At 52.3% G+C, this 26,143-nt stretch overlaps 9 protein-coding genes across 9 annotated transcripts; 6 read left to right on the top strand and 3 right to left on the bottom strand.

Moving 5' to 3' along the window:
* Nucleotides 1-793: 793 nt before the first annotated feature.
* On the bottom strand, nucleotides 794-5,912 carry QC763_608680 (uncharacterized protein). Its single transcript, XM_062914694.1, has 3 exons — nucleotides 3,803-5,912; nucleotides 1,209-3,701; nucleotides 794-1,146 (listed from the first exon to the last, which is right to left on the bottom strand). Exons 1-3 carry the CDS (start codon nucleotides 3,916-3,918, stop codon nucleotides 1,134-1,136), a joined length of 2,622 nt encoding a protein of 873 aa, XP_062763440.1. The 5' UTR covers nucleotides 3,919-5,912; the 3' UTR covers nucleotides 794-1,133.
* On the top strand, nucleotides 4,894-7,604 carry PPG1 (putative serine/threonine protein phosphatase). The gene is made up of 3 exons (XM_062914693.1): nucleotides 4,894-6,073; nucleotides 6,231-6,719; nucleotides 6,786-7,604. The coding sequence occupies exons 1-3, from the start codon at nucleotides 6,058-6,060 to the stop codon at nucleotides 7,241-7,243; spliced, it is 963 nt and encodes a 320-aa protein (XP_062763439.1). The 5' UTR covers nucleotides 4,894-6,057; the 3' UTR covers nucleotides 7,244-7,604.
* Nucleotides 7,605-7,986: 382 nt separating this feature from the next.
* On the bottom strand, nucleotides 7,987-10,359 carry RDI1 (rho GDP dissociation inhibitor). The gene is made up of 3 exons (XM_062914692.1): nucleotides 8,750-10,359; nucleotides 8,639-8,687; nucleotides 7,987-8,557 (listed from the first exon to the last, which is right to left on the bottom strand). The coding sequence occupies exons 1-3, from the start codon at nucleotides 9,335-9,337 to the stop codon at nucleotides 8,427-8,429; spliced, it is 768 nt and encodes a 255-aa protein (XP_062763438.1). The 5' UTR covers nucleotides 9,338-10,359; the 3' UTR covers nucleotides 7,987-8,426.
* Nucleotides 10,360-11,274: 915 nt separating this feature from the next.
* On the top strand, nucleotides 11,275-13,632 carry QC763_608650 (uncharacterized protein; the record flags this gene model as incomplete). The annotated part of the gene is made up of 3 exons (XM_062914691.1): nucleotides 11,275-12,258; nucleotides 12,321-13,530; nucleotides 13,587-13,632. The coding sequence occupies exons 1-3, from the start codon at nucleotides 12,195-12,197 to the stop codon at nucleotides 13,630-13,632; spliced, it is 1,320 nt and encodes a 439-aa protein (XP_062763437.1). The 5' UTR covers nucleotides 11,275-12,194.
* A 1,093-nt stretch (nucleotides 13,633-14,725) lies between these two features.
* QC763_608640 (uncharacterized protein) lies at nucleotides 14,726-16,034 on the top strand (the record flags this gene model as incomplete). The annotated part of the gene is made up of 3 exons (XM_062914690.1): nucleotides 14,726-14,836; nucleotides 14,898-15,071; nucleotides 15,285-16,034. The coding sequence occupies 3 exons, from the start codon at nucleotides 14,726-14,728 to the stop codon at nucleotides 16,032-16,034; spliced, it is 1,035 nt and encodes a 344-aa protein (XP_062763436.1).
* Nucleotides 16,035-17,373: 1,339 nt separating this feature from the next.
* On the top strand, nucleotides 17,374-18,091 carry QC763_608630 (uncharacterized protein; the record flags this gene model as incomplete). Its single annotated transcript, XM_062914689.1, has 4 exons — nucleotides 17,374-17,411; nucleotides 17,569-17,652; nucleotides 17,709-17,783; nucleotides 17,836-18,091. 4 exons carry the CDS (start codon nucleotides 17,374-17,376, stop codon nucleotides 18,089-18,091), a joined length of 453 nt encoding a protein of 150 aa, XP_062763435.1.
* A 94-nt stretch (nucleotides 18,092-18,185) lies between these two features.
* Nucleotides 18,186-19,633, top strand: QC763_608620 (uncharacterized protein; the record flags this gene model as incomplete). Its single annotated transcript, XM_062914688.1, has 2 exons — nucleotides 18,186-18,234; nucleotides 18,471-19,633. 2 exons carry the CDS (start codon nucleotides 18,186-18,188, stop codon nucleotides 19,631-19,633), a joined length of 1,212 nt encoding a protein of 403 aa, XP_062763434.1.
* A 1,752-nt stretch (nucleotides 19,634-21,385) lies between these two features.
* Nucleotides 21,386-23,151, bottom strand: QC763_608610 (uncharacterized protein; the record flags this gene model as incomplete). Its single annotated transcript, XM_062914687.1, has 2 exons — nucleotides 21,386-22,900; nucleotides 23,127-23,151. 2 exons carry the CDS (start codon nucleotides 23,149-23,151, stop codon nucleotides 21,501-21,503), a joined length of 1,425 nt encoding a protein of 474 aa, XP_062763433.1. The 3' UTR covers nucleotides 21,386-21,500.
* Nucleotides 23,152-24,648: 1,497 nt separating this feature from the next.
* On the top strand, nucleotides 24,649-25,887 carry QC763_608600 (uncharacterized protein; the record flags this gene model as incomplete). Its single annotated transcript, XM_062914686.1, has 1 exon — nucleotides 24,649-25,887. One exon carries the CDS (start codon nucleotides 24,649-24,651, stop codon nucleotides 25,885-25,887), a length of 1,239 nt encoding a protein of 412 aa, XP_062763432.1.
* Nucleotides 25,888-26,143: the final 256 nt, after the last annotated feature.

Below are 26,143 nucleotides of genomic sequence, written 5' to 3'. Positions count from 1 at the left end.
TTTTCAAGTATCAATCGTTCAAGCATAGTTCCGAATGCCACACCATAGGAAAAAGAAATGATAAATCCGAATCCAAGTAAATAGCTATCAAATAAAAAAGCAGAGGCTCAGTTCAAGAAGAATAGCCGCATTACATCACTCGCTTGGAAAAATCGTCCGAGCATTACTAGACAAGGCCAACTGAATATGTATTGATGAAGCCGGAAAGAGCCTAAGAAACTGTAGATACTCGAGGATAAATTGTCCGAGCATAAATCATATATTCCTCAAAGAGGAGTCAGGTTTTGATTACATTGTCATCACTCAAGTTACAGTACTTGTTTATACGAAGTCGGCTGAACATGTCGTCTTGGACGGTACTCTCACAAAAAGAAAACAAGAAATCATGGCAATCTTTTTATCATGTCACATGCAACCTGCACTACATGATGAAAAACGAGACCAGAGCACAGTGTCTGTCATAGTTGTCTTGCTGAGCGTGAAATCACCCACGCTCTACTACCTACGACCTATGATGTCTTTCTCTAACACCACCCTTTCAAACAGGCAACAATCTCAACTTAGTCCAGGCGCAGCCGCATCAGAATTGCGTCCCAACATTGTTCCTAAAATCGTCCAAACATCACATCAAGTCGCACCGTGCTATCCAATTAACGCAGTAGTCAAAGGCAACGCTTCTCTCCTGCCTCTTTCCTTTGATGGCATCTATATACCGTAGGACGCTGCAGTTCGAGCATCATCTCGGTCACTAACCCTGAAATTTTCAGTTCTTTTTCAACAAAGACCTCATTTCGTGAGATTGAGGTACTCTGCTGCATGGAGCCTATGAGGGTAATAGTAAGAAATACCATCTAACAGGTTGCAGGGTATTCAACATCCCAAGTACAATTATATGTGCAACTGAAACGCAATGCTATATAACTTCAATCCCAGGTTTATCCTTACTTCCCGGTTGCAAATAGCAACTTATCATTCCCAGACGCCTTAATCTAAACCCATCATCGACCTCAAAAAAGAGAAACGCATGCAAACGCCAACTTCAAAAAACACCATTTTTAAAAATGGCTAAATCCACCACGAAGGCACGATGTTTCCCCTTTCATAAAAATTCGTTTAGAAACGCTCAAGTCCGGCTACCAACGTCGACTATTACAAAGATTATCAGTATGCATACTTTATAAACAACATAAAGACCAGGCAAAACTTACTTAAACGCAGAAGCAACCTTGGGCCTTTTAACAGGCGGCTTCTTCTTCTCCATCCTCCTCGCCTTGACCAACCTCTTCTCCACCTCCTTCTCCTCCTCATCAGAGCTCTCAGTTCCAGTAAAACCAAGCAGCATCTTGTCCTGAAACGTCAAAGGGGAGTTACTCCTACTTCTACCCCGAGCAGCTTTTTTCCGGGGAGGAGGAGGCGACCGGCTTCTGGTGCGGCTTCTGGCGTTTTCACCGCCGCTGCTGCTGTTCCTGCTGCGACTGCGGGTGGCAGACCGGTTGCGCTGGTCGTAACCGTGGGGGCGGTTGGACATTCGCCTGTTGGACTGGGGCTGCCACTCTCTTGGGCTGTCGCGGCGGGAGGAGATCTTGTCGAGGGATTGGCCGCTGTGGTAGCCGCTGTCGTTTCTTTTGTTGTAGGGGACGCGGTCGTTGCGGTCACGGTAGGTACTCCCGCGGGGGGTGTCGGAGTGGCGGTCGTCACTGCGACGTTTGGTGGAGGGAGGCTCGACGGCGTTGGGGGACCAAGGGTCGGCGGTTATGTCGGCTGGGGTTGGGGGCGAGGCACTTCGGCGACGCTTTATGCCGCGGTCTCTGTCGCGGTCATCAGGATAACGTGACCAGCGGTCTTGGTTGCTGCTCTGGCCACGACGATCACGATCGCGTGGGGAGTCTTGATACCTGGGCTGGTGGGGGGGCGAACGGCGAGAGCGGAAGCCAACATCATCGTCTCTAACGGAGCGGTCATCCCGTCTACCTCTTTTGTCTTCAAAGCTGTCATACTCGCTACCGTACCGGCTGTCAACTGGAGCCGGGGCGGGGGAGGCTGGCTGAGGCGGCTCATACTTGGGCGGCAACTTGATCTCAACAGAAGGGGAAAGAGGAGGGGTAGGCTCGTATGTGGAGTACTCAATCCTATTGTCTGGTGGAAACGTCCTCCTCACCATGCCAGGGTAGTGACGAAAGATGGGGTCATTCTTCAGCCTCTCCCACTCCTCCTTGTCCCGCACCGACTTGCAAAAGTCCATCAAGTCATACTCATTGAAGTACTTTGACTTGATGCACGTGGCATTGTAAGCCGGTGGGATGGTGGGATCTTCCGTGAAGTGGAAGGGGAGTGGGATGCCAACGGGGTCGGCGGGCTTTGGGTCCAGGTCCGGGAAGACATGCTTGTTGTCCACCACAAAGTCCCACTCGTTGGGATCTTTGGGTGGACTTGGCGACCCGGCCCTCCCCCGGCGTTTCTTTTGGCCTTCACGGCCCTCGACTGCTGGCTGCTCCAAAGCTGGGATGTCTTCAGCCGGTACTTGACTGCCATCCGCCAACGAACTTACGACATTTGCGGGCGGGTTGGTCACATCCGCCGACGATCCCGCACCGCCCGCCAACGCCCCGTCACCGCCCGTCACCGACTGCCGCCGAGCTGGGCTGGCGTCCGGTGACACCTGGTTTTCGTCCGCAGCCGCCTGCTGCCGGACTTGCTGGCTATGCGGCCGGTCTCTGCGCTGACCATTTCGGCCTTGGCTGTCATTGCCATTACCATTGCCGTTGTTATTGCGGTTTCCATTTCGGTTTCTATCCCTGTTCCTCCTCCGCCGGTCCTTTCTATCTCGATTGTTGTTCGAGTGCTGGTGTCTGCCATCTGCCTGCTGATGGGCGGGTGGGAACGGAGGAGGAACCCAGCCGGGCGGAGGAGGCGGGGGATATGCCCCCGTGGCAGGGGGAGGAGGGCTGAACCCAGCTGCGTGGGCAGCATAGTATGGGGCGGCAGGTGGTGGAGGCGAGGCTTGACTGCCAAAAGGAGGTTGGGCATATGGCGCAGGTCCTGTAGGCGGACCTGGCTGACCGTACTGCTGAGGAGGATAATTCGGGGCACCGCCATATGGGCCGGCTTGTGGGTGATATGGTGGAACATATTGATGCTGGCCGTAAGGAGGTTGCTGGCCATACTGTTGTGGATACTGTGGAGGAACTGGTGGAATATACTGACCATGCTGCGGTGCCTGCTGTGGTGGCTGCGGTGCTTGATAACCTCCAGCATACTGGGCTGGTGGATATGGTTGCTGCGGCTGGTAAGGATGAGAAGGGGGAGGTCCTGGTGGAGGTGGAGGGGGTTGGTTTGGGGGACGAGGTGCAACACCAGGGGGCAAACCGGGTGGACCGGCAGAAGACAGACCTGGTGGGCCACTGGGATTGAAGCCGGGAGGACCATTGGGGGTGTAGCCAGGAGGACCAGGTGGAAGACCAGGAGGGCCACCAGAAGTCAAGCCAGGTGGACCAGCAGGAGGCAAGCCGGGAGGAACAGGAGGCATGCCAGCATATCCGGGGACGGGATAGCCTGAAGGTGGTGGGTATCCGCCCATAGCTTGACCGTGATTCGGCAGGGGAGGGTAACGCTCTACGACTGGCCCGCGTCTCTCTTGCGATGAGTTGTTACGGTTGGAACCACCTTGCTCTTGATGCCGCGACTGCCAGCGCTGAATACCGCTGTGCCAAGAATGTTAGTAAACAAATCGAAGTGGGAAAGGGGTTTGAACGTCTTCCAGATCGAAGGAGTCGAGTTATGAAGAAAGAAATGGACGACCTACTCCATAATCGGTCTCTGCGGTTCGGGGCAAGCCAACGTCCAATGATCTTTTCCGCAGTTGTAACACTGCTCGTTGGGTTTCTTGTCTGGGGATGACTGGCCAGGTGCTGTGGACATGGTGGTGTGATTGGAAAGTCGGGGGAAGAGTCGTGGTTGAGGCAAGTGAAATGAGAACAGTCCAAAAAAGATACCCAACTGCTGGGGTCCAAAAAACCTTCTCAGTATTCAACAATGGACAATGCCAGGTAGAGCTGCAAGAGAGCACTATTGTTGCCGACAATAATGAAGGGGTCGTGGTGAATAGGGAAGGCGCGTATCGTTCGTCTGATCTCCAATGTAATGAATGTCGCACAAGGGTAGCGATTCTGCCCGCGATACCGCGATACTACACCAAGGCGATCTCAAGACACGACCGGCCTCGACACGACGTGAGATAACGCTTGACGCCTATTCCTGGCATTCGAATAGGGGGCGTCGGCACTGCTAGGTCGTCCTCAAGTCCACGCGATCCTCCGAAATAACTAAGTCACAGTTCAGGGGTAGTTGAGCCCAGGCGGTTTGGCGACACTCAGTGAGCAGCAGACTCGGCCGCACTTCAATCTCCTCCTTCTTTGATCCCAGCCCGGCCAGACAGCAGCAGCACCATAGAGATGAATAGCAATAGTGAGTGATAATGGTTCTCAGCCTTGTAACATGAGAGCTAAAGATGCAGGGACTCGCGGATGGTCGTTGCGGATGCGGCGTGATCGGACCTGCATGTCAAAATTCAGAGGTTGAACGCTCCTCTCATCGGTAAGCGCTCGGATCTCCTCAGCCGCCACGGTCAGCCCCCGCAGGCCTCACTCATGTCACGTGAGCCGATTTCTGTGGTTCTCATCAAGAGATGCTGTTGAGGCTACTTGAAACCAAGCTCGATACTTGAAGACAATACCTGTCATTGTGAGCAGGTTTTATTGTTGAGTCGATGGTGATGATGGATGAATGGTATTGAGATGGGATGAAACGGTTGATATCGGCAGCCATACGGCAGATGCAAAGAGCAGCAAAGGAGCAGTTTCAGATGCCATTGTCCACATTGTTCCTCTATCAACCTTGAAGTTGGACAAGCTCATCTTGATATTCAGATACGGGAAGTAGTTTGTAAATGTCTATAACTCAACAACTCCTCAAGCACCCTGGGCAACAGGCTGCGAGGAGGAAAAACAACAAAAACAGTAAAATAAGGAAATGCCCAGCGCAGCACCACCCGCGTCCAAGACTCGATATGAGCGGCGGCTTTCAACAAGACCAGCGAGAGGGAGGACCTTGTAGTGATCCGAGGTGCTGAAGGTGTCAGAGGGGGGCGGGGGAGACACACGCAAGCAAGAGCTGGAGAGTTGGAGACGTCGACAGCCAGAGAGCACAACCTCAACAGCTAAAATGGCCGGAACGTAGAGAAAGAGACAAGAAAATGAGAAGTGCAGCAATGAATGCTGTCCGTGAGTGGTTTTGACGTTCAGAATTCGAGAGCCAAGGAGAACGGAATCCGACTCAGCGCAGTGAGAATTTCCGGAGACGGTTTGCTGATTGAATTCGCTGGACGGCGATGCCCTGCCAGTCGGTCAGCGGCCGCAGCGACGGCGAGAAAGAGGAGGATGAATGAAGAAGAGATTGGCGGCAGCGGTGCGGGTGGGAAGACGTGCCCTTTTGAAAGAAACACCTCCCAGGCGCCAGGTGGGGCAGCTGTGAGAGATGCACGTGTTGCTGGTGGGTGAGAGTTTGGCGGGGGGTGGTCCGTGAACGAGGCTCTGAAACCTGGAACCGTTGGCCTATCTTATCGCCGAGGATTCCCCGGTCCACCGACAAATGATGATGCTTGGTTCAGGCAGTGAATTGCTGCGCGCCAGTTACCAAGTAGGTGGGTGAATCGAGAGAAAAATACAAGGCCATGACCACGATTACCGCCTCCTACAACGACGCCATGATGATGCTTTAGGTTCTCGACACCTCATCTCTACGCCCCACGATAGTCCTATGTTCCGACTGCACCAATAGACGGAGTATTTCGATTATTCTGGATCTTTTCCCCCTCCATATGTGACTGCTCCGTCTCTTTCGAATATGTTGGTTCGCGCATTTCCAATAATCTCCGTTGACATCGCTCGAGTTGGGAGACATCGCCGCTATTGCGGTCCCTGATCCTCTTTTCCTCTCTACTGCTAAGCGCCACCATTCCTTTACGATTCAACGACGCTCCTTTATCTTTTCGAGCAAAAAATGCCAGGCCTCCCTTGTAAGTCGCTCCCCATACCACACACACGTCATGCCCGCATCCAGGCAAGCAAGCAGTTCGCAACCCAGCCCCTGATCATCGCAGCGCAAACCAGCAGCTTCCTGCCCCCCCATGCCCTGCCCCTTCAACAACCATCACTAACCGTCGAGTCTTGCAGCCTCCGTCGACCTCGACGAATGTATCGCCCGTCTTTACAAGAAGGAACTCCTCGCCGAGTCGGTCATCGAGGCGATATGCGCCAAAACAAAAGAGCTCCTCATGAGGGAGTCCAATGTTGTCCATGTCAAAGCCCCAGTAACCGTCGTCGGCGATATCCACGGCCAGTTCTACGACCTGATTGAGATCTTCCGCATCGGAGGTTTCTGTCCCGACACCAACTATCTATTTCTAGGTGACTATGTCGACCGCGGCATGTTCTCAGTCGAGACCATCTCGCTGCTCGTATGCCTCAAGCTGCGCTACCCCAACCGGCTGCACCTTATCAGGGGCAACCACGAGTCTCGAGGCGTAACACAGTCTTATGGGTTCTACACGGAATGCTCGAGGAAATACGGCAACGCCAACGTCTGGCACCATTTCACGGATATGTTTGACTACTTGACGTTGAGTGTGGTGATTGACGACAGGATATTCTGCGTACATGGTGGTTAGTTTGAATCCCGTTGCCTTTCCTTTCATCCTTCTCATCCCTGACAAATCCCCTTCTTGGCAGGCCTCTCCCCATCAATCCACTCCATCGACCAAATCAAGATCATAGACCGCTTCCGCGAGATCCCCCACGAAGGCCCCATGGCGGATCTCGTCTGGTCCGATCCCGACCCCGAGCGCGACGAGTTCTCCCTGTCACCCCGCGGCGCAGGCTACACATTTGGGTCACAAGTCGTGAAGAAGTTTCTCGAAGTCAACAAGATGGAACACATCCTCCGCGCCCATCAGCTGTGCCAGGAGGGATACCAGACGCTGTTTGACAACCAGCTGTCGACGGTGTGGAGCGCCCCAAATTACTGTTACCGCTGTGGAAACATGGCGAGTGTGCTGGAAGTGGGGGAGAACGGAGAGAGGGTGTTCAACGTTTTCGAAGCCGCGCCCGAGAATGACCAGGTCAAGGACATGCAGATGGGGCAGGATAAGATGGGGGAGCAGGGGCAGTTGCCGGATTACTTCTTATAAGGGTGAGGTTGGGAAACTAGAACCAGAAGTGCTGCCAAGGGGAGGCATGTGGAAACCACAGCGTTGGCGCAGGGGAGTAGAGCGAGAGAAGGTGCTCATGTTTCGCTTTTGATTGGATCTCGGGGATGTATCAGGCACGCCTCAAGCAGGCCCAACTGGGACAAGAGAGGGGGTTTATTTGTAGGATGTCATGCACCAAGTTGCATCCTCCTCAAACTGTTGGGCAGGGGCAATAATAGGGCATGTTCCTGTATTTGTTTTGAAGAATAGCGCATGACATACCCATAGAGGGAGACGAATGATACCAAATGAATGAGGAGTTATCTACTCGAAGAGATTTCCTCCAAAAGACACTTTGGTATTCCGTGGTAGAGATGGTTTTGTGATTCACTCTCATTGTAGTACTAGTCGCAGATGCATGGTGTGGTGACCATGACTGCTGCATGCTAGAACCTATCTTGTTGTGAGAGAGTGTCTTGAATCCCCAGTCTCATTAACTTGTGAAGTTGCTCCAAAACATAACAAGCCATGCCATGTTGTAGGAGGCTATGTTCTACTGAGGCTCTCATGCTTAGTTGCTCTCTCTCTCTCTCAGCTCCCATGCTTAATCGTCCTCTCTCTCGGCTCTCATGCTTAGTCGTCGCCAAGATCAAGGTTCACCGGCCGACTGCATGTCAACGGCAACGGGGGTTCGTTTACATTCGGAAAAGGGGCCCCCTCAGATGTTTGTTGACTTTCGCATAGGGGTTCACAAGCAATGTTCAAGTAGACATACAAAAAAAAAAGACGAGAAGCGCAGACTGGGCATTTGATGTGTATTTGAGAAGGGACTCTGCTCGCAGAGCCCCAGAAGCAAGTGTGTGAGAGAAAGTATTGTCCACGCTATACAATTTGCAATCCCCAAATCGTCCCTACCCTTCCATCTTCCACCAAAAGCAAGAACAACCCAGATTGCACGACTTGCTGCCCCGCACTATTCTTCCTTCGACTTTTCCCTTTTTGGTTCCAAATCTAAACCCTCGTGTCTGCTTCTAGCAAGAAAAAAAAGTGAATCGCGCCTGAGAATTCGAGTCGCAAAGCGGTGATTGGGGTCGCTGAAGCTCCAAGTCGTTCGTTCCTTTTCCTCGCTTTCAACAGCTCAATCCAGTGGTCGTGAGAAGTAATGTTGTCGGTGACGCGATGTTTACCAGTCCTTAGCAATCTCAAAGGCCCAATCGAACTTGAGATGGGTCTTCTTGTCGTCGTCAACAAAGCTAGAGGCAACATGGTATGTGGCTCTGACCATCATGCCGCTTGGGGCCGTCTCTTCTTGGACTGTTGAGCTGGTTGGTCAGTATCGTGCTTCACCCCTTCAAAAAAAAAAAAGAAAAAAAAAAGAAAACGAATTGTACGCACACTTCTTTGTGTAGAAGGGCTGCTTGACGGTGTTGGGAGCATAAGAGCCCTGTTGTTGCTTTGTTAGCAAAACTGCAATTGCGTGGTGGAATACATCAGGAAGAAACTTACAATCATTTCGTCAGACTTGCCACCAGGGATCGTAATACCCTTGCGCTTGATGACCTGAACGTAATGGAGACCGCTGAGGATCTCATGTTGAACCTTGAACTGGGCGCTCATCGTGAAGGTGACGCCCTCCTTGATCTTGAATGGTGTCTTCTTGAGGCTCTCAACACTGCCGGGGGCCGAGAGGTCGATGACAACCGGGGGACGACCAGGAGACTCCATGGTAAGAGACTGAATGATGCAGACACGAGGGTCGTTGGGGTCGGAGAGGTCGTTTCCGCCAGTCAGACCAAGAGAAGCCTTGTAGCGCTGGAGAGACTCATCGCCCTCGTCTGAGTGGGTTTGGTTAGCGTTGGCCAGACAGAAGACAGCAGAGGCAGTGTTTTTGGCACGCTTCAAGGCGCTGCCGATGGGACTCGTCTGCTCATCCAGAGCATCGTGATGGGGGTATGGAGACGGAAGACGGCGGGAGGGTGTTCGAATCAAGCCCGGGTCCGGGGCTTTGGCACCACTCAAAGCGCGACCACGGCCATTGGCATCTGTCTTCTCCTCCGAGTTCTCCTGGAACGTGACTTTATTTCCAGAAGACATGTTGATCTCGGTTGGACTCGAGGGCGGAAGAAAAATAGGTGTTGTGGGTTGTGAGAGAGAAAGAGAGAAAATGCTGAAGTGGATGGTGTGTGGTGAGGCCGCGGGAGGTAGGGAAGAATGCAGTTGGTGGTGTTGAGAAGGGTAAGACAGTTTCTGAGTGTCGAAAGCCTCAGGCAGGGCCAGCCAGACGAGTCGTTGCAGAGAACAATAGCCAGCCAGCAGTGAATAACGGTTTTCGACGGAACAACCGGGGCTCTCGACGAGTGAACAGCACCTGCTCCGGCAGCTTTCCCGGCAGCTTGACGGGGCATTGAGCTCGACTCCCGGGATGCTCCAAGTTTAACCCTAGCAAAAGCACTTATATCTTGCTCCCGCCACATTTCCGTCTCTATTCCATTATCACGATAACAAGCCTTCCACTGAGGTGCAATGCTCATCCAGCACTTGCTGAAATACCCCAACCCGCCGCAACCCCCTCGCCAAAGGTCTCACTCGCGTCCTTTTATATATATCACTCCTGATGCAAAACCCACTGGGCAGTCGTTTACTTACCCATCTTTTGGTACTCAGCCAAGCTCTGCTTAGGCTGGGAGAGCTTGTAGCCCGAGTTGTTCTCGGGCAGGAGATCCTCTTCGTGGCCAGACATGATGATAAAGTAAAGTTACGGTGAGCGTTGTGATGTGGGGATTGGGCACGTCGGTTCGATTTTGACTCGTGTTGGCAGGCGCAGACGGCGTCGTTGAGTCTAGTAATTAGGGGCGGGTGTCGTTGAGTTAAGGTAGGTAAAACTACTTGTAAGGGAACCAGAACACCGGGGAAGGGGGCTGAGGATGATGATGGGAGCTTATTTATTTGGGCTGGGCCTGATGGAGCAAGGTGGATGAGGGGTGGTTGATGGAGGGGTTCCTCAGGCAATCCTTTCTTTGGCTAGCCAGTGAGACCAAGCCGCCCCTTGGTGGGGTCTTTGAGACCGCAAGCATCTGGCCCTGAATCATGCAGCTCTGCAGCATTGGAACCGTCGCAACTTCTGGAACAAATAGCCTGACGAGGGGCCGGACCTCATCAGAGGCCCCAACTGTTTTGATGGGGGCTCTGTTCTACCGACGTGGTTGGCCAGCACCAGCATGCCCAATTGGCCCAACTGAGGGCTTTGACATCGAGACTGAGGGGTCAGGCCGAGCAGCGCCGCCCAGAGGTGAGGCCACTTGCTACTATATATGTTATCCCGACCACACGCTTATTATTTAGCTGAAGGGCCCGAGAAGAACATCCATATCCTCGACAGTCGTCCCTAACGGTCGATCTATCTGACCGGAAACGACGCGAGCGGCCGTGTTACAGATACAACCGACACTAACACTCTGGGAAGCCGTTTGGCGGAGATGCTGTTAGTTCCACTTAATACGTCGGCTGCTGCCGTCACCCCTTGTCGACCTCGACATGCCAAGGTGCCAGGACGGGAGCGGTCACCCAGGGTTTCGAGCTCGGTGCAGCTCTAGGTATTCAACAATTTAAAGATATCATAACTAAGCCATAACTCTTGTCCACGAAGCTCGTTGTTGTCCATCTTCACTTTTCTCACGCAGCACTCAGAATTAACAAGCCTTCCATCAACGGTCAATAAATATGGGACATTGAAGGTTCCGAGGAGAGCCCAGCCAAGACTGCCACCCAAGCTGCATCCCCAAGCTGCACACCGCTCCTTTTGTTCTTCTGCGTCCATCGCAAAGACGTCTGGGGATCTGGCTTTTTGATTGTACAAGAGCACGGAAGAAACGATTATCCGGTCGCGAACTTGACAGCACCGACGACTTCCATTTTCTCCGGGTCCAAAAAGGGGCTCGAAGGTCCGTGCAGCATGGAACAGATTCGGCAACGTCGTTGAAGGGCTCAAGGGTCACCCGCAAGACCAGATTCAAAGACAACGTGAAAACTTCCCCAGATTTTATGGAGCAAGGGAGACTGCATACAACGCATGTAGGTAGGTGTTGGCGAGCGCCTGCCGCGAGGATCAGCCGCAAGGGGACGGCAGCCTCATGAGGGGTTGTCAGTAACGGGGAGTGGGGAGTTGATGGCGTGTACAACCATCATGTCCCACTTCTGGAAGAAACAGCGTGGGAGGCTTGAGGGAGATGTCGTTTCTGGCCTGAAAACGATGCCTTCTTCGCAACTTGGAAGGTTGCAATTCGTTGACAGTTCGGGCTCCCCACGGAACCACGGCGCGTGTGTGTGGACGCCCCCATGTCGATTCCCCTCACGCTGGCTGCAATCCAGAACCAATCAAAACCTCCGATCAACGGCCCATTCTGGCCCTTCCCGTGACCTCGATGACTTCCAAAGTGGTAGGTGGTCCGTGCCATCAACACGCTAAACCCTTCCCCATGGGTCCAGTCGCGCTGTTGGGGTGTTGAGCTTAAGGAGATCCCGGGGCCCCGGCCACTTTTCTCCCAATCTGTCACTTTCCCAAAGAGAGAGGTTTAACAGATTGCGCCTGGGGAAATCGTCAACTGCACCAAGCACTTTGCCAACCTGTCAATCCCATCCTGTCGCACCATCTTTGTATGCTGCGCCGAAGCATTGGACCGCATCTTTTTTCTGCTGTTTATTACCCAGATATCCCGGGCCCTGTAGCTACCTAGGCTCTGGATTGATCCCAACAAAGCTCGTTGCCTTGTGGACGACTGATTTCCCACGAAGGCCCCTGCGGCTGCGCGCAAAAGATTTCGCTTGTTGCGCACTTCGATCCCACATCAAACTTTCATCCAAATACATCTCGTTGCGAATCACGAACATACACAAAACGGAACCATTTCTGGAGGGCTCAAGCTCCCCAAGACGCACACTCGCAGCAGACAAAATGGCCACAGACCGTCACCTGCCTCAGCGCTACAATCAGTTCATGATTGATGATGTTCCACCGCGTATGACCCGCTTTTCCCTACTGCACAATCGCAGTGAACAGAAACTCACCTCGGATCACTAGATAACGAACTGGTTTCCCGTCGCCGGCTAGGCCGGACAAGATTGTCCCCAAAGGTGGCTGCGTTCACCCATAACGACGCCAACGATCCCCTTCTCGATGACACGTTCGACTACGCGCATCTGCGCGCCCCACTTCCCAAGGGGATCGTATCGCCAATCTGGGGGCTCAACAAGTCATCGCCGAGCAGCTACTTTCTCATGCGCCGCAGTCGCGATGGCTTTGTGTCTGCCACCGGAATGTTCAAGGCGAGCTTCCCGTATGCGAACCTAGAAGAGGAGGAGGCAGAGCGCAGATACATCAAATCACAGCCGACTACGAGTGCCAACGAGACTGCCGGCAATGTGTGGATCCCGCCCCAGCAGGCTCTTGATCTTGCGGTTGAGTACAAGATTCTTCCGTGGATTCGCGCACTCCTGGATCCGTCGGAAATTGCCGTCAACCCGTCGTCTGAGGGGCCAAAAGCCCCACCCGCCTTCCATGGACTCACCCAATATCCTCTCCCACCCCCGACTCCCTCCCGCTTGCGTCGCAGCAGTCGCTCGGCCAGCCCGGCGAAGACGGCGCCACCCTCCACCAGGCGCCCTATTGCGACCCCCAGGAGAAGAAGGGCTGGATCGAAGCCCCCTGTCCCTAGTGTAGTTGAATCCCAGCCTGCCGACTCCCAGGCAACTCTTGTGAACGGCGGTGGCGGCGATGACGAGATATTCCAGACCACCAGTGTTTCTGCCCCAGTTACAACCGTGGCCAAGGTTGAGGAGGTCAAGGAGGGCGAGGTGAAGGTTGAGGCTGTCGAGCAAGACTCGGGCGCTGTCCTGAATACGACCGAGGAGCCCAAGATCAAGGTTCATGTTGATCAGGATGTCAAGGTGGATGCCGATGGCGAAGAGGTCAAGCACACCAAGGTTGACGTTGAGGTTCCCATTTTCGGTGGCAAGCTTCCCTCTTCGGAGGAGGCTGCCAAGATGGTCGCTGAGGCCCGGGCTATGGTGGAGGCTGCTACCAAAGCGGTTGATAACGAGGCTGCTGTCGAGCCTACCAAGTCGAAGCGCAAGGCCGACGACATCGCTGAGGATAAAGATGACCAGGACGAAGACGCTCCAGAGTCTCGTCAAGTGAAGAAGGTCAAGACCGAGGCGGAAATTAGAAAGCAGAAGATCCGCAGAAGGGCCTTCTTCGGTGTCACAGCCACAGTTGCCGTGGGTGCTATTGGGTGAGTTTTGGGTTGATATGATTGCTCCGAGTGACGCTAGCTAACACGTTTTGCAGTGCTCTTCTTCCAATGATCACCCCTTATATTGCCAATGCTCTATAGGATCCTCCCTTGTTGCTCTTTTCCAAGTTTTTTTCTCTGTCCAAAATTCGGTTGTCTGGATGAGGTGGGCCTCATATCTTCGTTGGCTGAGGATGTGGTCTATTCGGAGTCGGAGGATCTATCACATTAGCTATTGGGGTCTTGGAGTTTTCCGGAGGATCAGTCAAGGATATGTGGAAAGTGAGGCTTTCCCTGACATTTTCTCACATTTGGTTGCGTTCTTTGTTTCTTTGCACATACATACCCCTTTGCGGCCTCTGCCGTCTTCCAACACGGCCGATTAAATAGGGATGGGAGGGAGGAGGGACAATCGTTTAGTTGGGCGTGGCAGTATCGTCTCGTGGGATCCTTTTGGAGACAGGAAATCGATACAACCGTACTCATACACCCATTGTAATTGAAGGCATTTTTTTCACAGCGATGTATGTAGTACTTGACTGTGAGCTTCACAAAATGAGATTCTTGCTGCACTACCCTACGGCAGTATCTCTCATACCTACTATATAGTTTTCGCGGTCAACTTTGTAAAGCTTGCTCGAAATTTCGAACTCATCCCATGTGCCCATCCATACCCATCATCAGTTGTCTGCCCACATCTTATCCACCTACCACTCCAGAGCGGAGATACTCGGCGCCGATGCAGCGCTTGGGCCAGCCTTTGCTTATCGCAAAACTGTGCACACAAAACGCCAAAATTCTCGGTTGACCTTTTCCACTCTGCAAACACACCACAAAACGATCGCGAGGACGTTGAGTCCAACAAACTCAATCTCAATGCACTGATTTCATGTGGTGCGGATGCCGAGACGGCGCGTGCTGTTTCCGCTCCACAGATCTCTTTCTATTCTAAACCGACGGTCTCGGCCTACCTCCGCTTTGTTTGACCAGATGACCACCCATGGAAGCTCTACAGCAAGCGTCTCGATCGGCAATGGTCGGCTTTGTTGTTCGGTCCGCACCAGCACCCCTCACTGCAGCCATGGATGGCAACCTCGCTGCCGCTCGACCGGAGCCAACACCGAGCATATTGGGCGTCTCTATTGTTCTTGACGTCGACTTCGATCAACTGCATTCTGAATAGCTATTCGGCAAGATGTCAACGGCAAGAGTATGGCGACCCGCGAAGGCTTTGTCGCAACGTCGGTCCTTTTCCACCACACCGCGGGCACTGGATAACTATGCTTTCATTGGGCTTGGGCGGATGGTATCTTTACTTTGCTGCCTGTCTTTGCGTGGAATTTTTGGAGCTAACCGTTCCTCTTCAGGGATACCAAATGGCACGAAACCTCCAGTCCAAACTTCCACCAGGCGACACCATTCGGCTGTACGATATCAACCGGAGCGCAGCTGAAAAGCTCGTCGAGGAAATGAAGACGCAACAAGCCGGTGGTGCTGCCCCAGAGGTGTCTACCAGCGTCTCAGACGCTGCGAAGGAAGCAGTAGGTTTTCTTCCATTTTTCTTGGCCACATCCTCCACAAGCTTTTATGATGAATTTGTTCCAAACATGAACAGTCTAAGTTGGGGCCGGTTCGCCGGCCTTATTCATGATTTTATCACAACAATAGCCAATCCTCTGAGAAGCCTAAAAACACCTGTTTTCACAACTCCGCCCCAATCTGTGGTTCAACGTTGCTAACGGCGCGCCGTTTAGGATGTCGTCATCTCTTGCCTTCCTGAGCCACAACATGTCCGGTCAACGTATGAGGCGTTGCTGAAGGACATTGCGGATCTCCCACCTCGTCCGCAACCTCGACTCTTCATTGACTCGTCAACGATTGACCCACACACGTCGTCCACAGTATGCCAATTGGTGGAAGACAAGCTCCCTGGGCAGGGTCACTTTGTTGATGCCCCCATGTCAGGCGGGGTTGTCGGCGCCACAGCTGGCACATTGACGTTCATGCTGGGCTCTGACAGGTCGCTGGTCGGCCGCCTTGAGCCCATTTTGCTTCGTATGGGGAAACGAGTGCTTCATTGCGGTCCGCAAACCGCTGGTCTCGCCGCCAAGCTGGCCAACAACCTTTTGCTGGGGATACAGAACATCGGTACGGCGGAGGCTATGTTGTTGGGTGTCAAGCTCGGTCTTGACCCCAAGGTATTGGCAGATGTCATCAATGCTAGCACTGGAAAGTGCTGGGCAAGTGAGGTCAACAATCCTGTCCCGGGCGTAGTTCCAACAGCCCCGGCAAGTCGTGGCTACGAAGGCGGGTTTGGCATCGAGCTCATGTTGAAAGATATGAAACTTGCTCAAGATGCCGCCCGGAGGATAGACCTTCAGCAAACCATGGCTACCAAGGCTCTTGATCTGTATGAAAGGGCTTCCAAGGATGCCGAATGCAAGGGTCGAGATTTCTCGGTTGTCTACCAAGTCTTTGACAAGACGAATGGTCAAGGGCCGTGAAGTTTTCTTGGTCTCACCAGGGAAATCTTGGGTAGAAACAAGAGAGAATATTCAAGTCCATATGTTGCATTTTGCTTATAGTGGTGACAAGTCCTGCATATTCACATGCCGTTGCATCGTCGCATCACGTTATCTCGCCGAACCTGCCTTTAAGGGTGCCAATATTGGACACCGGGGGTGGTGATATTCGGGCTCGGAATTTCATTGGTGAGGTGAAAGTGAGGGGAGCTCTCTCAGCGGCCCGTAATCGTATTCTGAGCTTCAGCATTGGATATTCCGGGGAAGCTCTCTTTGACAGAGGGGCTCTTGGCCTGCAGTGCGTGGCGCGGTGAGTCTCGATGCCGGACTTTTGGGATGGAAGAACTTTCACGGAATCAGGATTGAGGTTGCCGACGGATGGTAGGTGGTGTGACAGTGTGTTGTATGGAAATATATGAAGGCCGCTGGGCGCCAGCTCTTTAATTGTATGTTGTGAACCCCGCGTGTAAATGGACAACACCAAGTTTGTCTTTGTTCCCGTTGTTTGTGTGTGATATCCGGTCAAGGCTCCGACACTTTTTTCTTCACATCAACGCGATTCGTTTCAAACCAAGATGAAGCTGTGATATGAGGGGTATCAGCCCCTTTTGGATTCTCGTGTCAGACTTCCTACCGAAAAAGAAAAAAACGAATTTCGTGTGTGTAACTATCACCAACCTTGCCGCCGTCCGTCCGTCACAATGGTCAAGCTAGAAGACATCGACCCCTCCCTCCTGCCCCCGAACCTCACCCCGACCGAGCTCGAGAACTTGATCGCGGCGTATTATTACTCGTGCGATTTCGTGTCGCCTACCTGCCCTGTTACCGCCACTACGCTGGGGTATTACCCCAACAGGGGGATCAATATTTTTTTGTCTGTCGGTTTTGGGATTGCTCTTTTGGCGACGGTGCACCATGGGGTCAGAACAAAAACGTGGACGTACTCTGGTTTTGTCGCGGCCGGGTGCGCGCTTGAGCTCGCTGGTGGGTTCCTTCTCTTCTCCTTCTATTTGGAAACACAGGAGCTGATGTTGTTGTGAAGGGTACATTTCGCGCATCCCGTTAGCGTCCAACCCCTGGAACAAGAAAGCGTTCGAGACGCAGATCGTGGCTATTATTCTTGCGCCGACGTTGCTGTGTATTTCGGTTTATTTGACGCTGAAGCATGTGTGTTTATCGCTCAATCCAGGGCTGAGTAGAGTCAAGCCGAGGTTATACCCGTTTATATTTGTGCCGTTGGATATTAGTTGTTTGATGGTGCAGGCTATCGGGGGGGCGCTGGCGGCGGGGGGTGCGGTGAGTAATATACGACTGGTTGAGCATGGGAATAGGGCGATTATTGCGGGTATTGTGTTGCAGGTTGTGGTTTTGGGGGGGTTTGGGGGGGTGGGGGGGGAGTTTTTGTATAGGGTTGGGAAGTGGTACGTGTTGTATTCTGAGATTGGGATGAGGGAGGATGATGCTGACTTTGGTGATATAGGATCAAGACTGGGGAGGCTGGGGAAGAGGTGGTGAGGTTGTGGAATGATAGGGGGTTCAGGAGGTTTGGGTATGCGGTTTTGGGGGCGTATGCGGCTATTTTGTTGAGGTGTATTTACCGGTATGTTGGAGATAAGCCTTTTCCGGTGAATTTACTAACGGATGGTGGTGAAATAGGATAGCAGAGATGGCTGGCGGCTGGGGAAATCACATCATGCAGGATGAATGGTCGTTTGTGGTGTTGGAGGGAATGTAAGTCTTTGGGTGTAAGAAAGACTTGGAACGAAGACTGACAAAGAAACAGAATGGTCCTTATCGCGTGTTTACTCCTCGCCTTCTTCCCTCCTGGGGTCTTGTTCCCAGATATGGCTGCGAGGATGGCAGCAGGTAAGAAGTCTGCCAAGGGCGACGTTGAGGGACAGACACAGACGGGAACTTCAACGGTTGAGAAAGGAGTTGTTGGTGGAAATGTTGCCGAGACGTCAACTGGGACAGAGTCAGAAAAGGAAAAGGCAGTGCCCGTGTCATCGACGGCTGTGAAGAAGGAGGAGTCGATTTAGTGCAGCCTCGAGGTTGTCTTGGTGTGGTATAGCTAAGAGCCTTCCATGTTCAGAGTTGCCATTGGCGATCAACTTGTGACACAACAAGACTTGAATGGTTTATGTTGAGTTTTGTCTCATCAGGAAGGTCCAAGATTTCCGTGGTATGTGAGGAACTTGTTACCCTTCTCATTGTGGCTCAGCAAATGACAAGAACTGTTGGCACCTGGCTAGTCTCCTGTTGGCAGAGTCGAACTTATCGCCAAGCTTCCGCGTCAGGGCATAAAAATGCGACATTGTAACAGTGACGAGTCCCGAAATCTCACAGGTTTTCTTGTGCCTCTCTTAAATTTCACTCTTTAGCACCCAACCGGCAATCACTATCCCACACTCGTTTCAGTTTTAGTCAGTACCAAAATGTCAATCACTCGCCCTTTCCTTCTGGGCGTCCTAGCGTTCGGCGGTACGGCATCTGCCCAAGTATTTGCATCTCTGTTTGAGAGCAATGGTTCCATGACCCTTGGCAGCGACGTAGTCCGTATGTCAGGCGACTCATGGTCATCGACTTTCGCATCAGGATACAATGCCACCTCCAAAGCTTCGATTCAATCCTACAACATCACCGCCGAGTACCCCGGCTCTGAGCTTCCCTCACACCAATCATGGAACTACACCGTCAAAGTCAAGCCCTCCATCGGCCCCCTGGCTTTCCCGGGCAATGACACCCTCTCCAACGCCGCTGGCACCTGGCTGCAAGTCCAACACCCAAAGTCCGACCGTGTTAAAGTCCCAAGTACAGACAGATTTGCCTGGCAGGTTCCCAAGCACCCCTCGTGGTCAATGTGTGGAGTCGTGTTTATCTCCTTAGGTTGGACCCGGGACACCCCTCTCCTCGGGCCAGGCTGCACTAGCATCCTCTCTGCCGACTGCATCGCGGATATCAAAAGAAACCTGACGGAAGCCTACAAAGAACAGGAATTCATGGGACCAAATGGTGCCGGGGGCGAGAGTCTATGTCCCCTCCCTCGGCCTGTTCTTATACCGGAGCGATGCCGCCCGCCGTCGGGTATTGTAGGACTTGGGGTGGGGTTGACACAGGAATTACCAGTGATACCGCCAGACGCCGTGCTCATGCCCGGCGACTCCCCGCTTGGAGGCAACTCTAACGGGACGATTGACCTGTTGGCGTTTGCGCACATCGGTAATGGGACGGTGGATGCGTTTCAGCAGGCTGTCAGGCAGGTGTATGTCGTGGGGCATATCTGGGGTTTGAATGGAGAGTATGCTGAGGAAAACGCCATAAAAGGGGCCTCTGAAGGTCCGTGGGCAGAAGTGACCTGCCTGAAGGCTGAAGTTATTGACGGGGGGGTGGCTGATGAGCCTGTTCAGGATGGGAGCGGCAATGGGGACGACGATGGGGGTGAGGGACAGAATGGCAACGGAAATGGCGAGGAAGATCTGGGTAACCCGTTCATTAATGCGGCCATGGGGCTTGGAGTTTCGACCAGGGACTTGTGCAAACTGCCTTTGGTGGTCATGGCAGCTAGCTTCTTTTCTTTATGAGGATAATCTCATCTCTTACTATAAGCACAATATCTAGATAGAGAGCCTAACCGCAAAGCAAACTTCCTACTAACTTTAGTGTACTTTACATCCAATGTCGTCTTTTCCCGTTTGCGTCTAACATTGGAGCTGCGCCAATAGTTTAGGGATGAGCTTCTGAGCTTTATCCCTGATCTTAAAAGATATTCCTTCGAGGGGGTTAAACGCTGCAGATCATCGCTCGCAACTTTAGACGGTAGAATAGAGGAAAGCAGGGTACTTACCATCGAAACCTCGTCAAATCCCTGTATATTGCTCGGCCTCTTCACAATTTCCATCTCAAGAGCGTCTTCCCAGGCCTTTGCATCTTCCTAGTGGACACCATCATCAGTTGTGGCTGGCAGGAGATGGGGGAAACCCTCAAGTTTTGCTTTTCGTAGCAACCACTGCTTACTGCTTGTGTCGTCGGTCCACGTTGGAAATTCTGGAAATCCCTCGTGTGGAGAGTAAAATGACCTGAGGAATCCAAGCGTGGGGTGAGAAATGCAGGTCATAGTCGAGAAGGGCAGTTATACGACCAGATTGAGGATCAAACAAAAGATCGATAGTGCCTATGCGAGATGACAATATTAGCAGATGGGTATCAACTCTTTGAATTCAGAAAGAACCGGAGTAGGACGTACTCAAAGTGCCGTGAACAATGACCTTCTCTGCTGCTGAGGCCAGGGATTTGAACTGAGACGCAACACCCCCGTTCGCTAAAAAACTCCTCAATTTGTTGGCGAAGACTATCGGTGTGCCATTGTTTGATGTACTCATTGGCATCTGGTGACTTTAAAGCAACTTCCAGTTGGTTTTGGAAATACTCTGCATACGTTTGCCATGGAGCAAGGTCACCAAGAGAAGTGGCTGCGCTAACGATCTCGCCAGGTTCGTCAAAGGTCACGTCCCCGAAGCTCTTGATGCTTGGAAGGAGCTCAAAGTCTTGAATCCTTTTCAGAATCTTGGCCATTCCACTAAACAAATGTCTCTTCTGGTGAGCATCCAGCTCCTCGAATGGATGGAACACTTCATATCCTGACAGTGCTCTTGGAGATTCCATCCCTGAGCTGAGCCTCCGGATGTGCCTCCCCAGGTATAAATGTGTGGCACAATGCTGGGTTGGTAAGAGCTGAGAGCCGACGAAGCTAGCTTCGTCATGGCGACTTCGTTCTCAACACGGCCTGTTCGGCTCATGCCTTCAGTTTCTAGGTTGGTGAGGCGCAGAATCAGTTCCTTGGTACCTTTCGGGATGGCAACGCAACCGGGTTGCAAAGGCCCATTTTCTCCATGCAGGCAGTAATCAGATTCAAGGGCTGATGCCAGGGAGATGAGGTAAACGAAGCTCTTGTATTTGAATGGGAACACGGGGTCTTAGTGAACAGGTTTCACCTCCACACTGCTCTGTGATGTAGAAGCGATGCCAGCTTGAGGGCCACTCATGTGTGAGAGACCGGTGGAGTATACTTACGCTGAAGCTGAATCTCGGCAGCAAGTCGTGGATAAAGTCCAAGCGACCTTGAAAGTTCTGGAGGTTGTGGGTCACTGGCATGATTGGAGACTTGGCTCTCTGAGTTGAAAGAATCAGTTGGGTTGCTTGCCCGGTGATGTCCTTCAAACTGAAGTGCATTGAGGGGTTGACTACATGTTCATATGGAAGAATTTAGCAAGGCAACAACCCTACTACCTACCCATGCTTGATAGTGACTATTTGCTACATTTACATGGGACTCCACACTAGGTAGATATCAGAACCAGAGAGCCCAGTAATTATTGACAAACACGCTTGAGTCATATCTTCTTCTGACACCAATCAAGACATGGAAGCTTGAGCACCTGGCGCCTCTATTTACATGATCTCCACCCGGCAGAAGACAGCGCCAAAACCCTCGATAAAACCGCTCCCGCTGTTGGACCAGCCATAGACATAATCCAAGCGGAGTGTGTCCGTTTCGTTTGAAGGGCTATCCTCTGCGAAACCTATACGGAAATTATCCGTACCGTTCCCACCGTTGATATGCTTGTTGGGGCTCACAAAGAAACTGACCGAGTCTAGCCACTGCCCGGCGTGACCTGTCACGCAAACAATTGACTCCGAGTCTCCAACTTCCAACTCCCTCTGCGAGCCACCGCGCCTGCCGCGGAGACCGCTACTGACACCGCCATACCAGACCTCGAAGCCATCAACGCGATCCCAGGCATGGACAACTACCTTGGTGATGGGCCCATGCTCCCTTGCAAACTCCCGGTCGTTGAAGTGCCACATTCCGGAAGAGATACCGGCACACATGGGTCCCGTTGTGCCAGCCATGATGACCCGCCTCACTGGGTCATACGTGCCCACCTTATCAAACTGTGGCCACTGAAGTGAAGGCGCGAGGATGTCATCAATCTGTTGTCGATAGACAGCACCAGCCGTGTCGCGCAAATCCTGCACGTATCTGTTCACCTCCTCTTCAATACGGTACCCTCTGCTTGGACCGATCTCAGGGCCCCATGAGATCGTCTGGGAGAACTGGGTTTCGAGGTCGCGAACAAACTTGCGCCATTGACGACCAACCAAACACCAGTCATAAGCTTCATCTTCTGTCACGATGATACGCTCATCCATACGCCACTTCAAGCACTTGTCGCGGATCTGCTCGGCAGCGGTGGTACAGATGGTGATCGCATCTTGGAGTTCCCGGCGGAGCCGCACCTCATCCATTGTGTCGTCGGGGTAAAGCTTGTCCCAGCGTAGCAGTTGTTCGCGGAGTAGCGTGAGATGGAGCGTGGCCAGAGGAACAAAATATTGCAACGTCAGCCAAGGTGTGCCGTTCTCGGTGAACTCGCGCCGGGTGACGGTGAACCAGCCAAGGAGGAAGGTGAGCTTCTCGCCTTTCTGTCGTCCGCCATAAGCGGTTTTGTTGTACCCGTCGATCAAGTCATGGAGGGAGTCAATCTTTTGCCGGAGAGTGTTGGCCTTGTCCCTGTCCAGAAGGCCCTCAACGACCCTGCGCACATCCTTCTCGATTCTGTCCCACTGCAGGGTGGGCTGGCTTTTCTCTGGCCAGAGTGCGCTGACGACGCTCCCCAGCAGCGAACCTACAGCTGGGACAGCTTTGAGGCCGGATGAGACAGCGGTCTTCAGGAGCTTGTTGATGTCGACAATGTTGTTCAAGAGGAATGTATCCGGGCTTTGATAATATTGGCGGGTCGGGACCATGATGAATGGCTGTTGGTGGGTTGTCGAGTGAGGCATGGTGATATCTAGCATGCCAGTAGGTCAGCCAATCACAAGATTTCATCCCTTCAGTGATATCAGCCTACCGTGGTAAAGTCTTTGAAGGAACAACGTATTATGAACTGATTCTAACTGCTGTCCGGCCGATCACTATAAACAGTATTTAAAACAAAACTGTCGAAAGTCGCCTGCTCACTCAAACAGCCCATGGAAAACAAGTTGAACTAAGGCGGACTGACATTACTTATTTACTTGTTTGATATCTCGAGTCCGACATCTTGGGAGAGCCAGCCAGCGAATCAACACCCATCAGAATCCCAAGGCCGTCGGGCATCATTTGGCCTTGGCTATCAGCATACCTAGAGCTAGCATCATTAAATTCCGTCGCAAAATTCTTCCTGTTCTCGAATACCAGAATGGAACGCCTGTTCGAAGTGGAATGGGCCCATTTGGGCCCTTTTAGCATGACCAATTACCAACATGCAGCCAAGTCCAAGGCGGCTGTTGGGCTGTTGCATCACCATCAGGAAATTCTGCTCAACCACAGTGAGTGAAGGAAGACAAACTGTATCAGTGTGCTGGCCCACAGAGTGACTCTATGCTCGACGTGGATTCATAATACCTCTGTCCGTGATTTAAGCAGAACTTACCATCAGGCAAAAGTCAGAGTGAGAGCTTGCCCCGTTTTCCCCCATTGCTATCTCTTGGCTAGCTTATAATGCATTGTTGGGTAAATGGTAGTCTCGAAGTTGCGCTTGCGCTTGTGGGTCCATGTTGGGCAGCAAACACATCGTAACAAGACAACTCTCAGAAACTTTTCATTGGCACAAGCTCCGAATGAATCCACTTCACACCAGCATACCGTCTAGGGTTCACCACACAGTGTCTCGATTGTATACTGGCAGTCCAACCTGGACTTGGCACTCAAACTTCCAAATGTGGTTTCGCGCCCCTGAGGTCTTGGCAAGCTGATCCTCACCATTCAGGGGTAATAGGGGTCGCCACCAAGTGGGGACCTGACTTGTACTTCACTTGATGGGTCCAAACCCGACAAAATGGCACGAACGTTGCATCGTACACGTCAAGTCAGTGATAAGCTTTGATATACGACATCTTATCGGAATATGTCGATCACTGTCTTTTTTGCTGCCATCCATCGCTTGCACAGGCGCCTCAGATGCCATCTCCGGGCTTTGGGTTGCCGGGAAGGATTGCGGCGTAGCAGCTGAGAACCATGGGTAGAAGGACCGGAGTTTGTGATACAAGAGCATACGTCTTCAACGACGCTAGGAGTGCGGACGCTTCGCATGCCCTATCATGACATCTAACAGCAACGAACCGTACAGTTGAAGAGCATCTGATCTACAAAAGTCGGAAGGAATGTTCCGGTAGCCAAGATGATCTCCATTTTTCTTTTTCAGATCTCTTCTTGTTTGTTGGTTCGGATGAAACGACAAGAGGGCTTTTTGTGGGACTGACCCTGATCACCACGACTTGGTGAGCTGCGTGGGGGCTTCTCGAAGTTAGAGTAGCTTACCCATCTACATAAACTCCATACCTCGAAACTGATCTGCATACACATCTCAGAATGAGTGGATCAGGCAAGGCAGGTATGTTGCTGAAGATGGACCGACAGGACCGGATTAGCCATTGCAACGATAATTTCTTATTTGCAGGTAAATAAAGAAACGAGACACGCCCTTTTACACCTCACAGCTGATGTTCACTTATCCCAAAAGTGCCTTTGTTTTGCTCTCTGTTTCACAGCGTGAAGATGTCCTCCTCAGCATCCGCCACGGCCTCCCTCAGGGAGAAATCCCACAACAACCATCTAACAAGCAGCACAGGAAGCGACTCCGACTCCACCAAAGTCGAAGCTGGCATTCCCAACCCCAACACCACAGAACCAGCACCACCACCCCGCGACATCCACGGCTTCAAGTGGATCTCGGTCGTCATCGCAATCTTATCCTCCATCTTCCTCTACTCCCTCGACAACACAGTAGTAGCAGACATTACCCCCGCCGCCGTTAACGCCTTCGGCGACAGCCTCAAACTCCCTTGGCTTTCCGTCGGCTTCTTACTCGGTGGCGTAAGCGTTGTCCTGCCCTTTGGAAAACTTTACAGCCTCTTCGACGCAAAATGGCTGTACATCTTCTCCACCGTCCTCTTCAACATCGGATCTGCCATCTGCGGAGCGGCACCGTCGATTGACGCGCTGATTGTGGGGAGGGTGTTGGCTGGTATGGGCGGTAACGGGATGTACCTCGGGACGATGAACCTGTTGAGTGCGACAACCACCAACATGGAAAGACCTGCATATCTCAGCTTTGTGGGCTTGGTTTGGGGAGTCGGTACCGTGCTCGGGCCTGTGGTGGGCGGCGCGTTCGTGGAGAGCCCGGCAACGTGGAGGTGGGCTTTCTACATCAACTTGTGCATTGCCGGTTTGTTCGCACCGGTGTATCTGTTTTGGATTCCGTCGTACAAGCCCCAGCCACGGGAAACCTCGAGCCGGGAACTGGTCAAGAAAGTCGATTTTGGAGGGACGTTGTTGAGCGTGGCGGCGATTACGACTTTGGTTATGGCAATCAATCTGGGTGGTGCCCTATACGAGTGGAATAGCGGCAACATCATCGCGTTGTTCGTGGTATCCTTTGTGTTGTTTGGAGCATTTGGTGTGCAGCAGAGGTGGAACTTTGGACTAAGGGATAAGGGCGACAAGATCTTCCCAACGCACTTTTTGAGAAGGTGGAATCTGGTCTTGTTGTTCTGTTCTGCAGCTGCCATCAATGCTGCCGCATTCATTCCGATCTATTACATCCCACTATACTTTCAGTTCACCCGGGGAGATAGCCCGACCGAAGCAGCTGTCAGGCTATTGCCTCTCATCTTCACCTTGAGTGCGGCTATTTTGATCAATGGACACCTGATGGTGAGATGGGAATATTTCCAACCTTGGTATATTACCGGCAGTATCTTAGCGCTTGTGGGAGGCGTGCTGTTATGTAAGTGATCTGTTTGTGTGTCTCAAGATGAAGTAACTAACATGTCTCGTCTGCTCAGCAAGAATAGAAGCCAGCACGCCAGAGTCTCACCTTTACGGCTTTGAGATCCTGATTGGCCTTGGAACCGGTGCCTTTGCCCAGGCGGGATATGCTGTCATTCAGACTTTAGTACCTCCTGAGGAAATGGCGTACGGCATCAGCTTTGTTATGCTCGGGCAACAGGGCGGCATCGCCTTTGGCTTGGCTATTGCTGGGGCAGTGTTC

This window comes from Podospora pseudopauciseta, chromosome 6 (assembly GCF_035222475.1).
Source record: "Podospora pseudopauciseta strain CBS 411.78 chromosome 6, whole genome shotgun sequence".
In the NCBI taxonomy this organism is placed as follows: domain Eukaryota; kingdom Fungi; phylum Ascomycota; class Sordariomycetes; order Sordariales; family Podosporaceae; genus Podospora; species Podospora pseudopauciseta.
This window is presented reverse-complemented; position numbering and strand designations above follow the sequence as displayed.

What these genes read in the sequence shown, in the direction of transcription:
- QC763_608680 (XM_062914694.1), bottom strand. Translation starts at nt 3,918, where the DNA reads ATGTCCACAGCACCTGGCCAGTCATCCCCAGACAAGAAACCCAACGAG. An exon ending in CCGCAGAGACCGATTATGGA is followed by an intron (nt 3,702 to 3,802) that starts GTAGGTCGTCCA and finishes TTCTTGGCACAG; the next exon opens with CGGTATTCAGCGCTGGCAGT.
- PPG1 (XM_062914693.1), top strand. An exon ending in GATATTCTGCGTACATGGTG is followed by an intron (nt 6,720 to 6,785) that starts GTTAGTTTGAAT and finishes CCTTCTTGGCAG; the next exon opens with GCCTCTCCCCATCAATCCAC.
- RDI1 (XM_062914692.1), bottom strand. Translation starts at nt 9,337, where the DNA reads ATGTCTTCTGGAAATAAAGTCACGTTCCAGGAGAACTCGGAGGAGAAG. An exon ending in GCAAGTCTGACGAAATGATT is followed by an intron (nt 8,688 to 8,749) that starts GTAAGTTTCTTC and finishes AAGCAACAACAG; the next exon opens with GGCTCTTATGCTCCCAACAC. An exon ending in GCCCTTCTACACAAAGAAGT is followed by an intron (nt 8,558 to 8,638) that starts GTGCGTACAATT and finishes CCAGCTCAACAG; the next exon opens with TCCAAGAAGAGACGGCCCCA.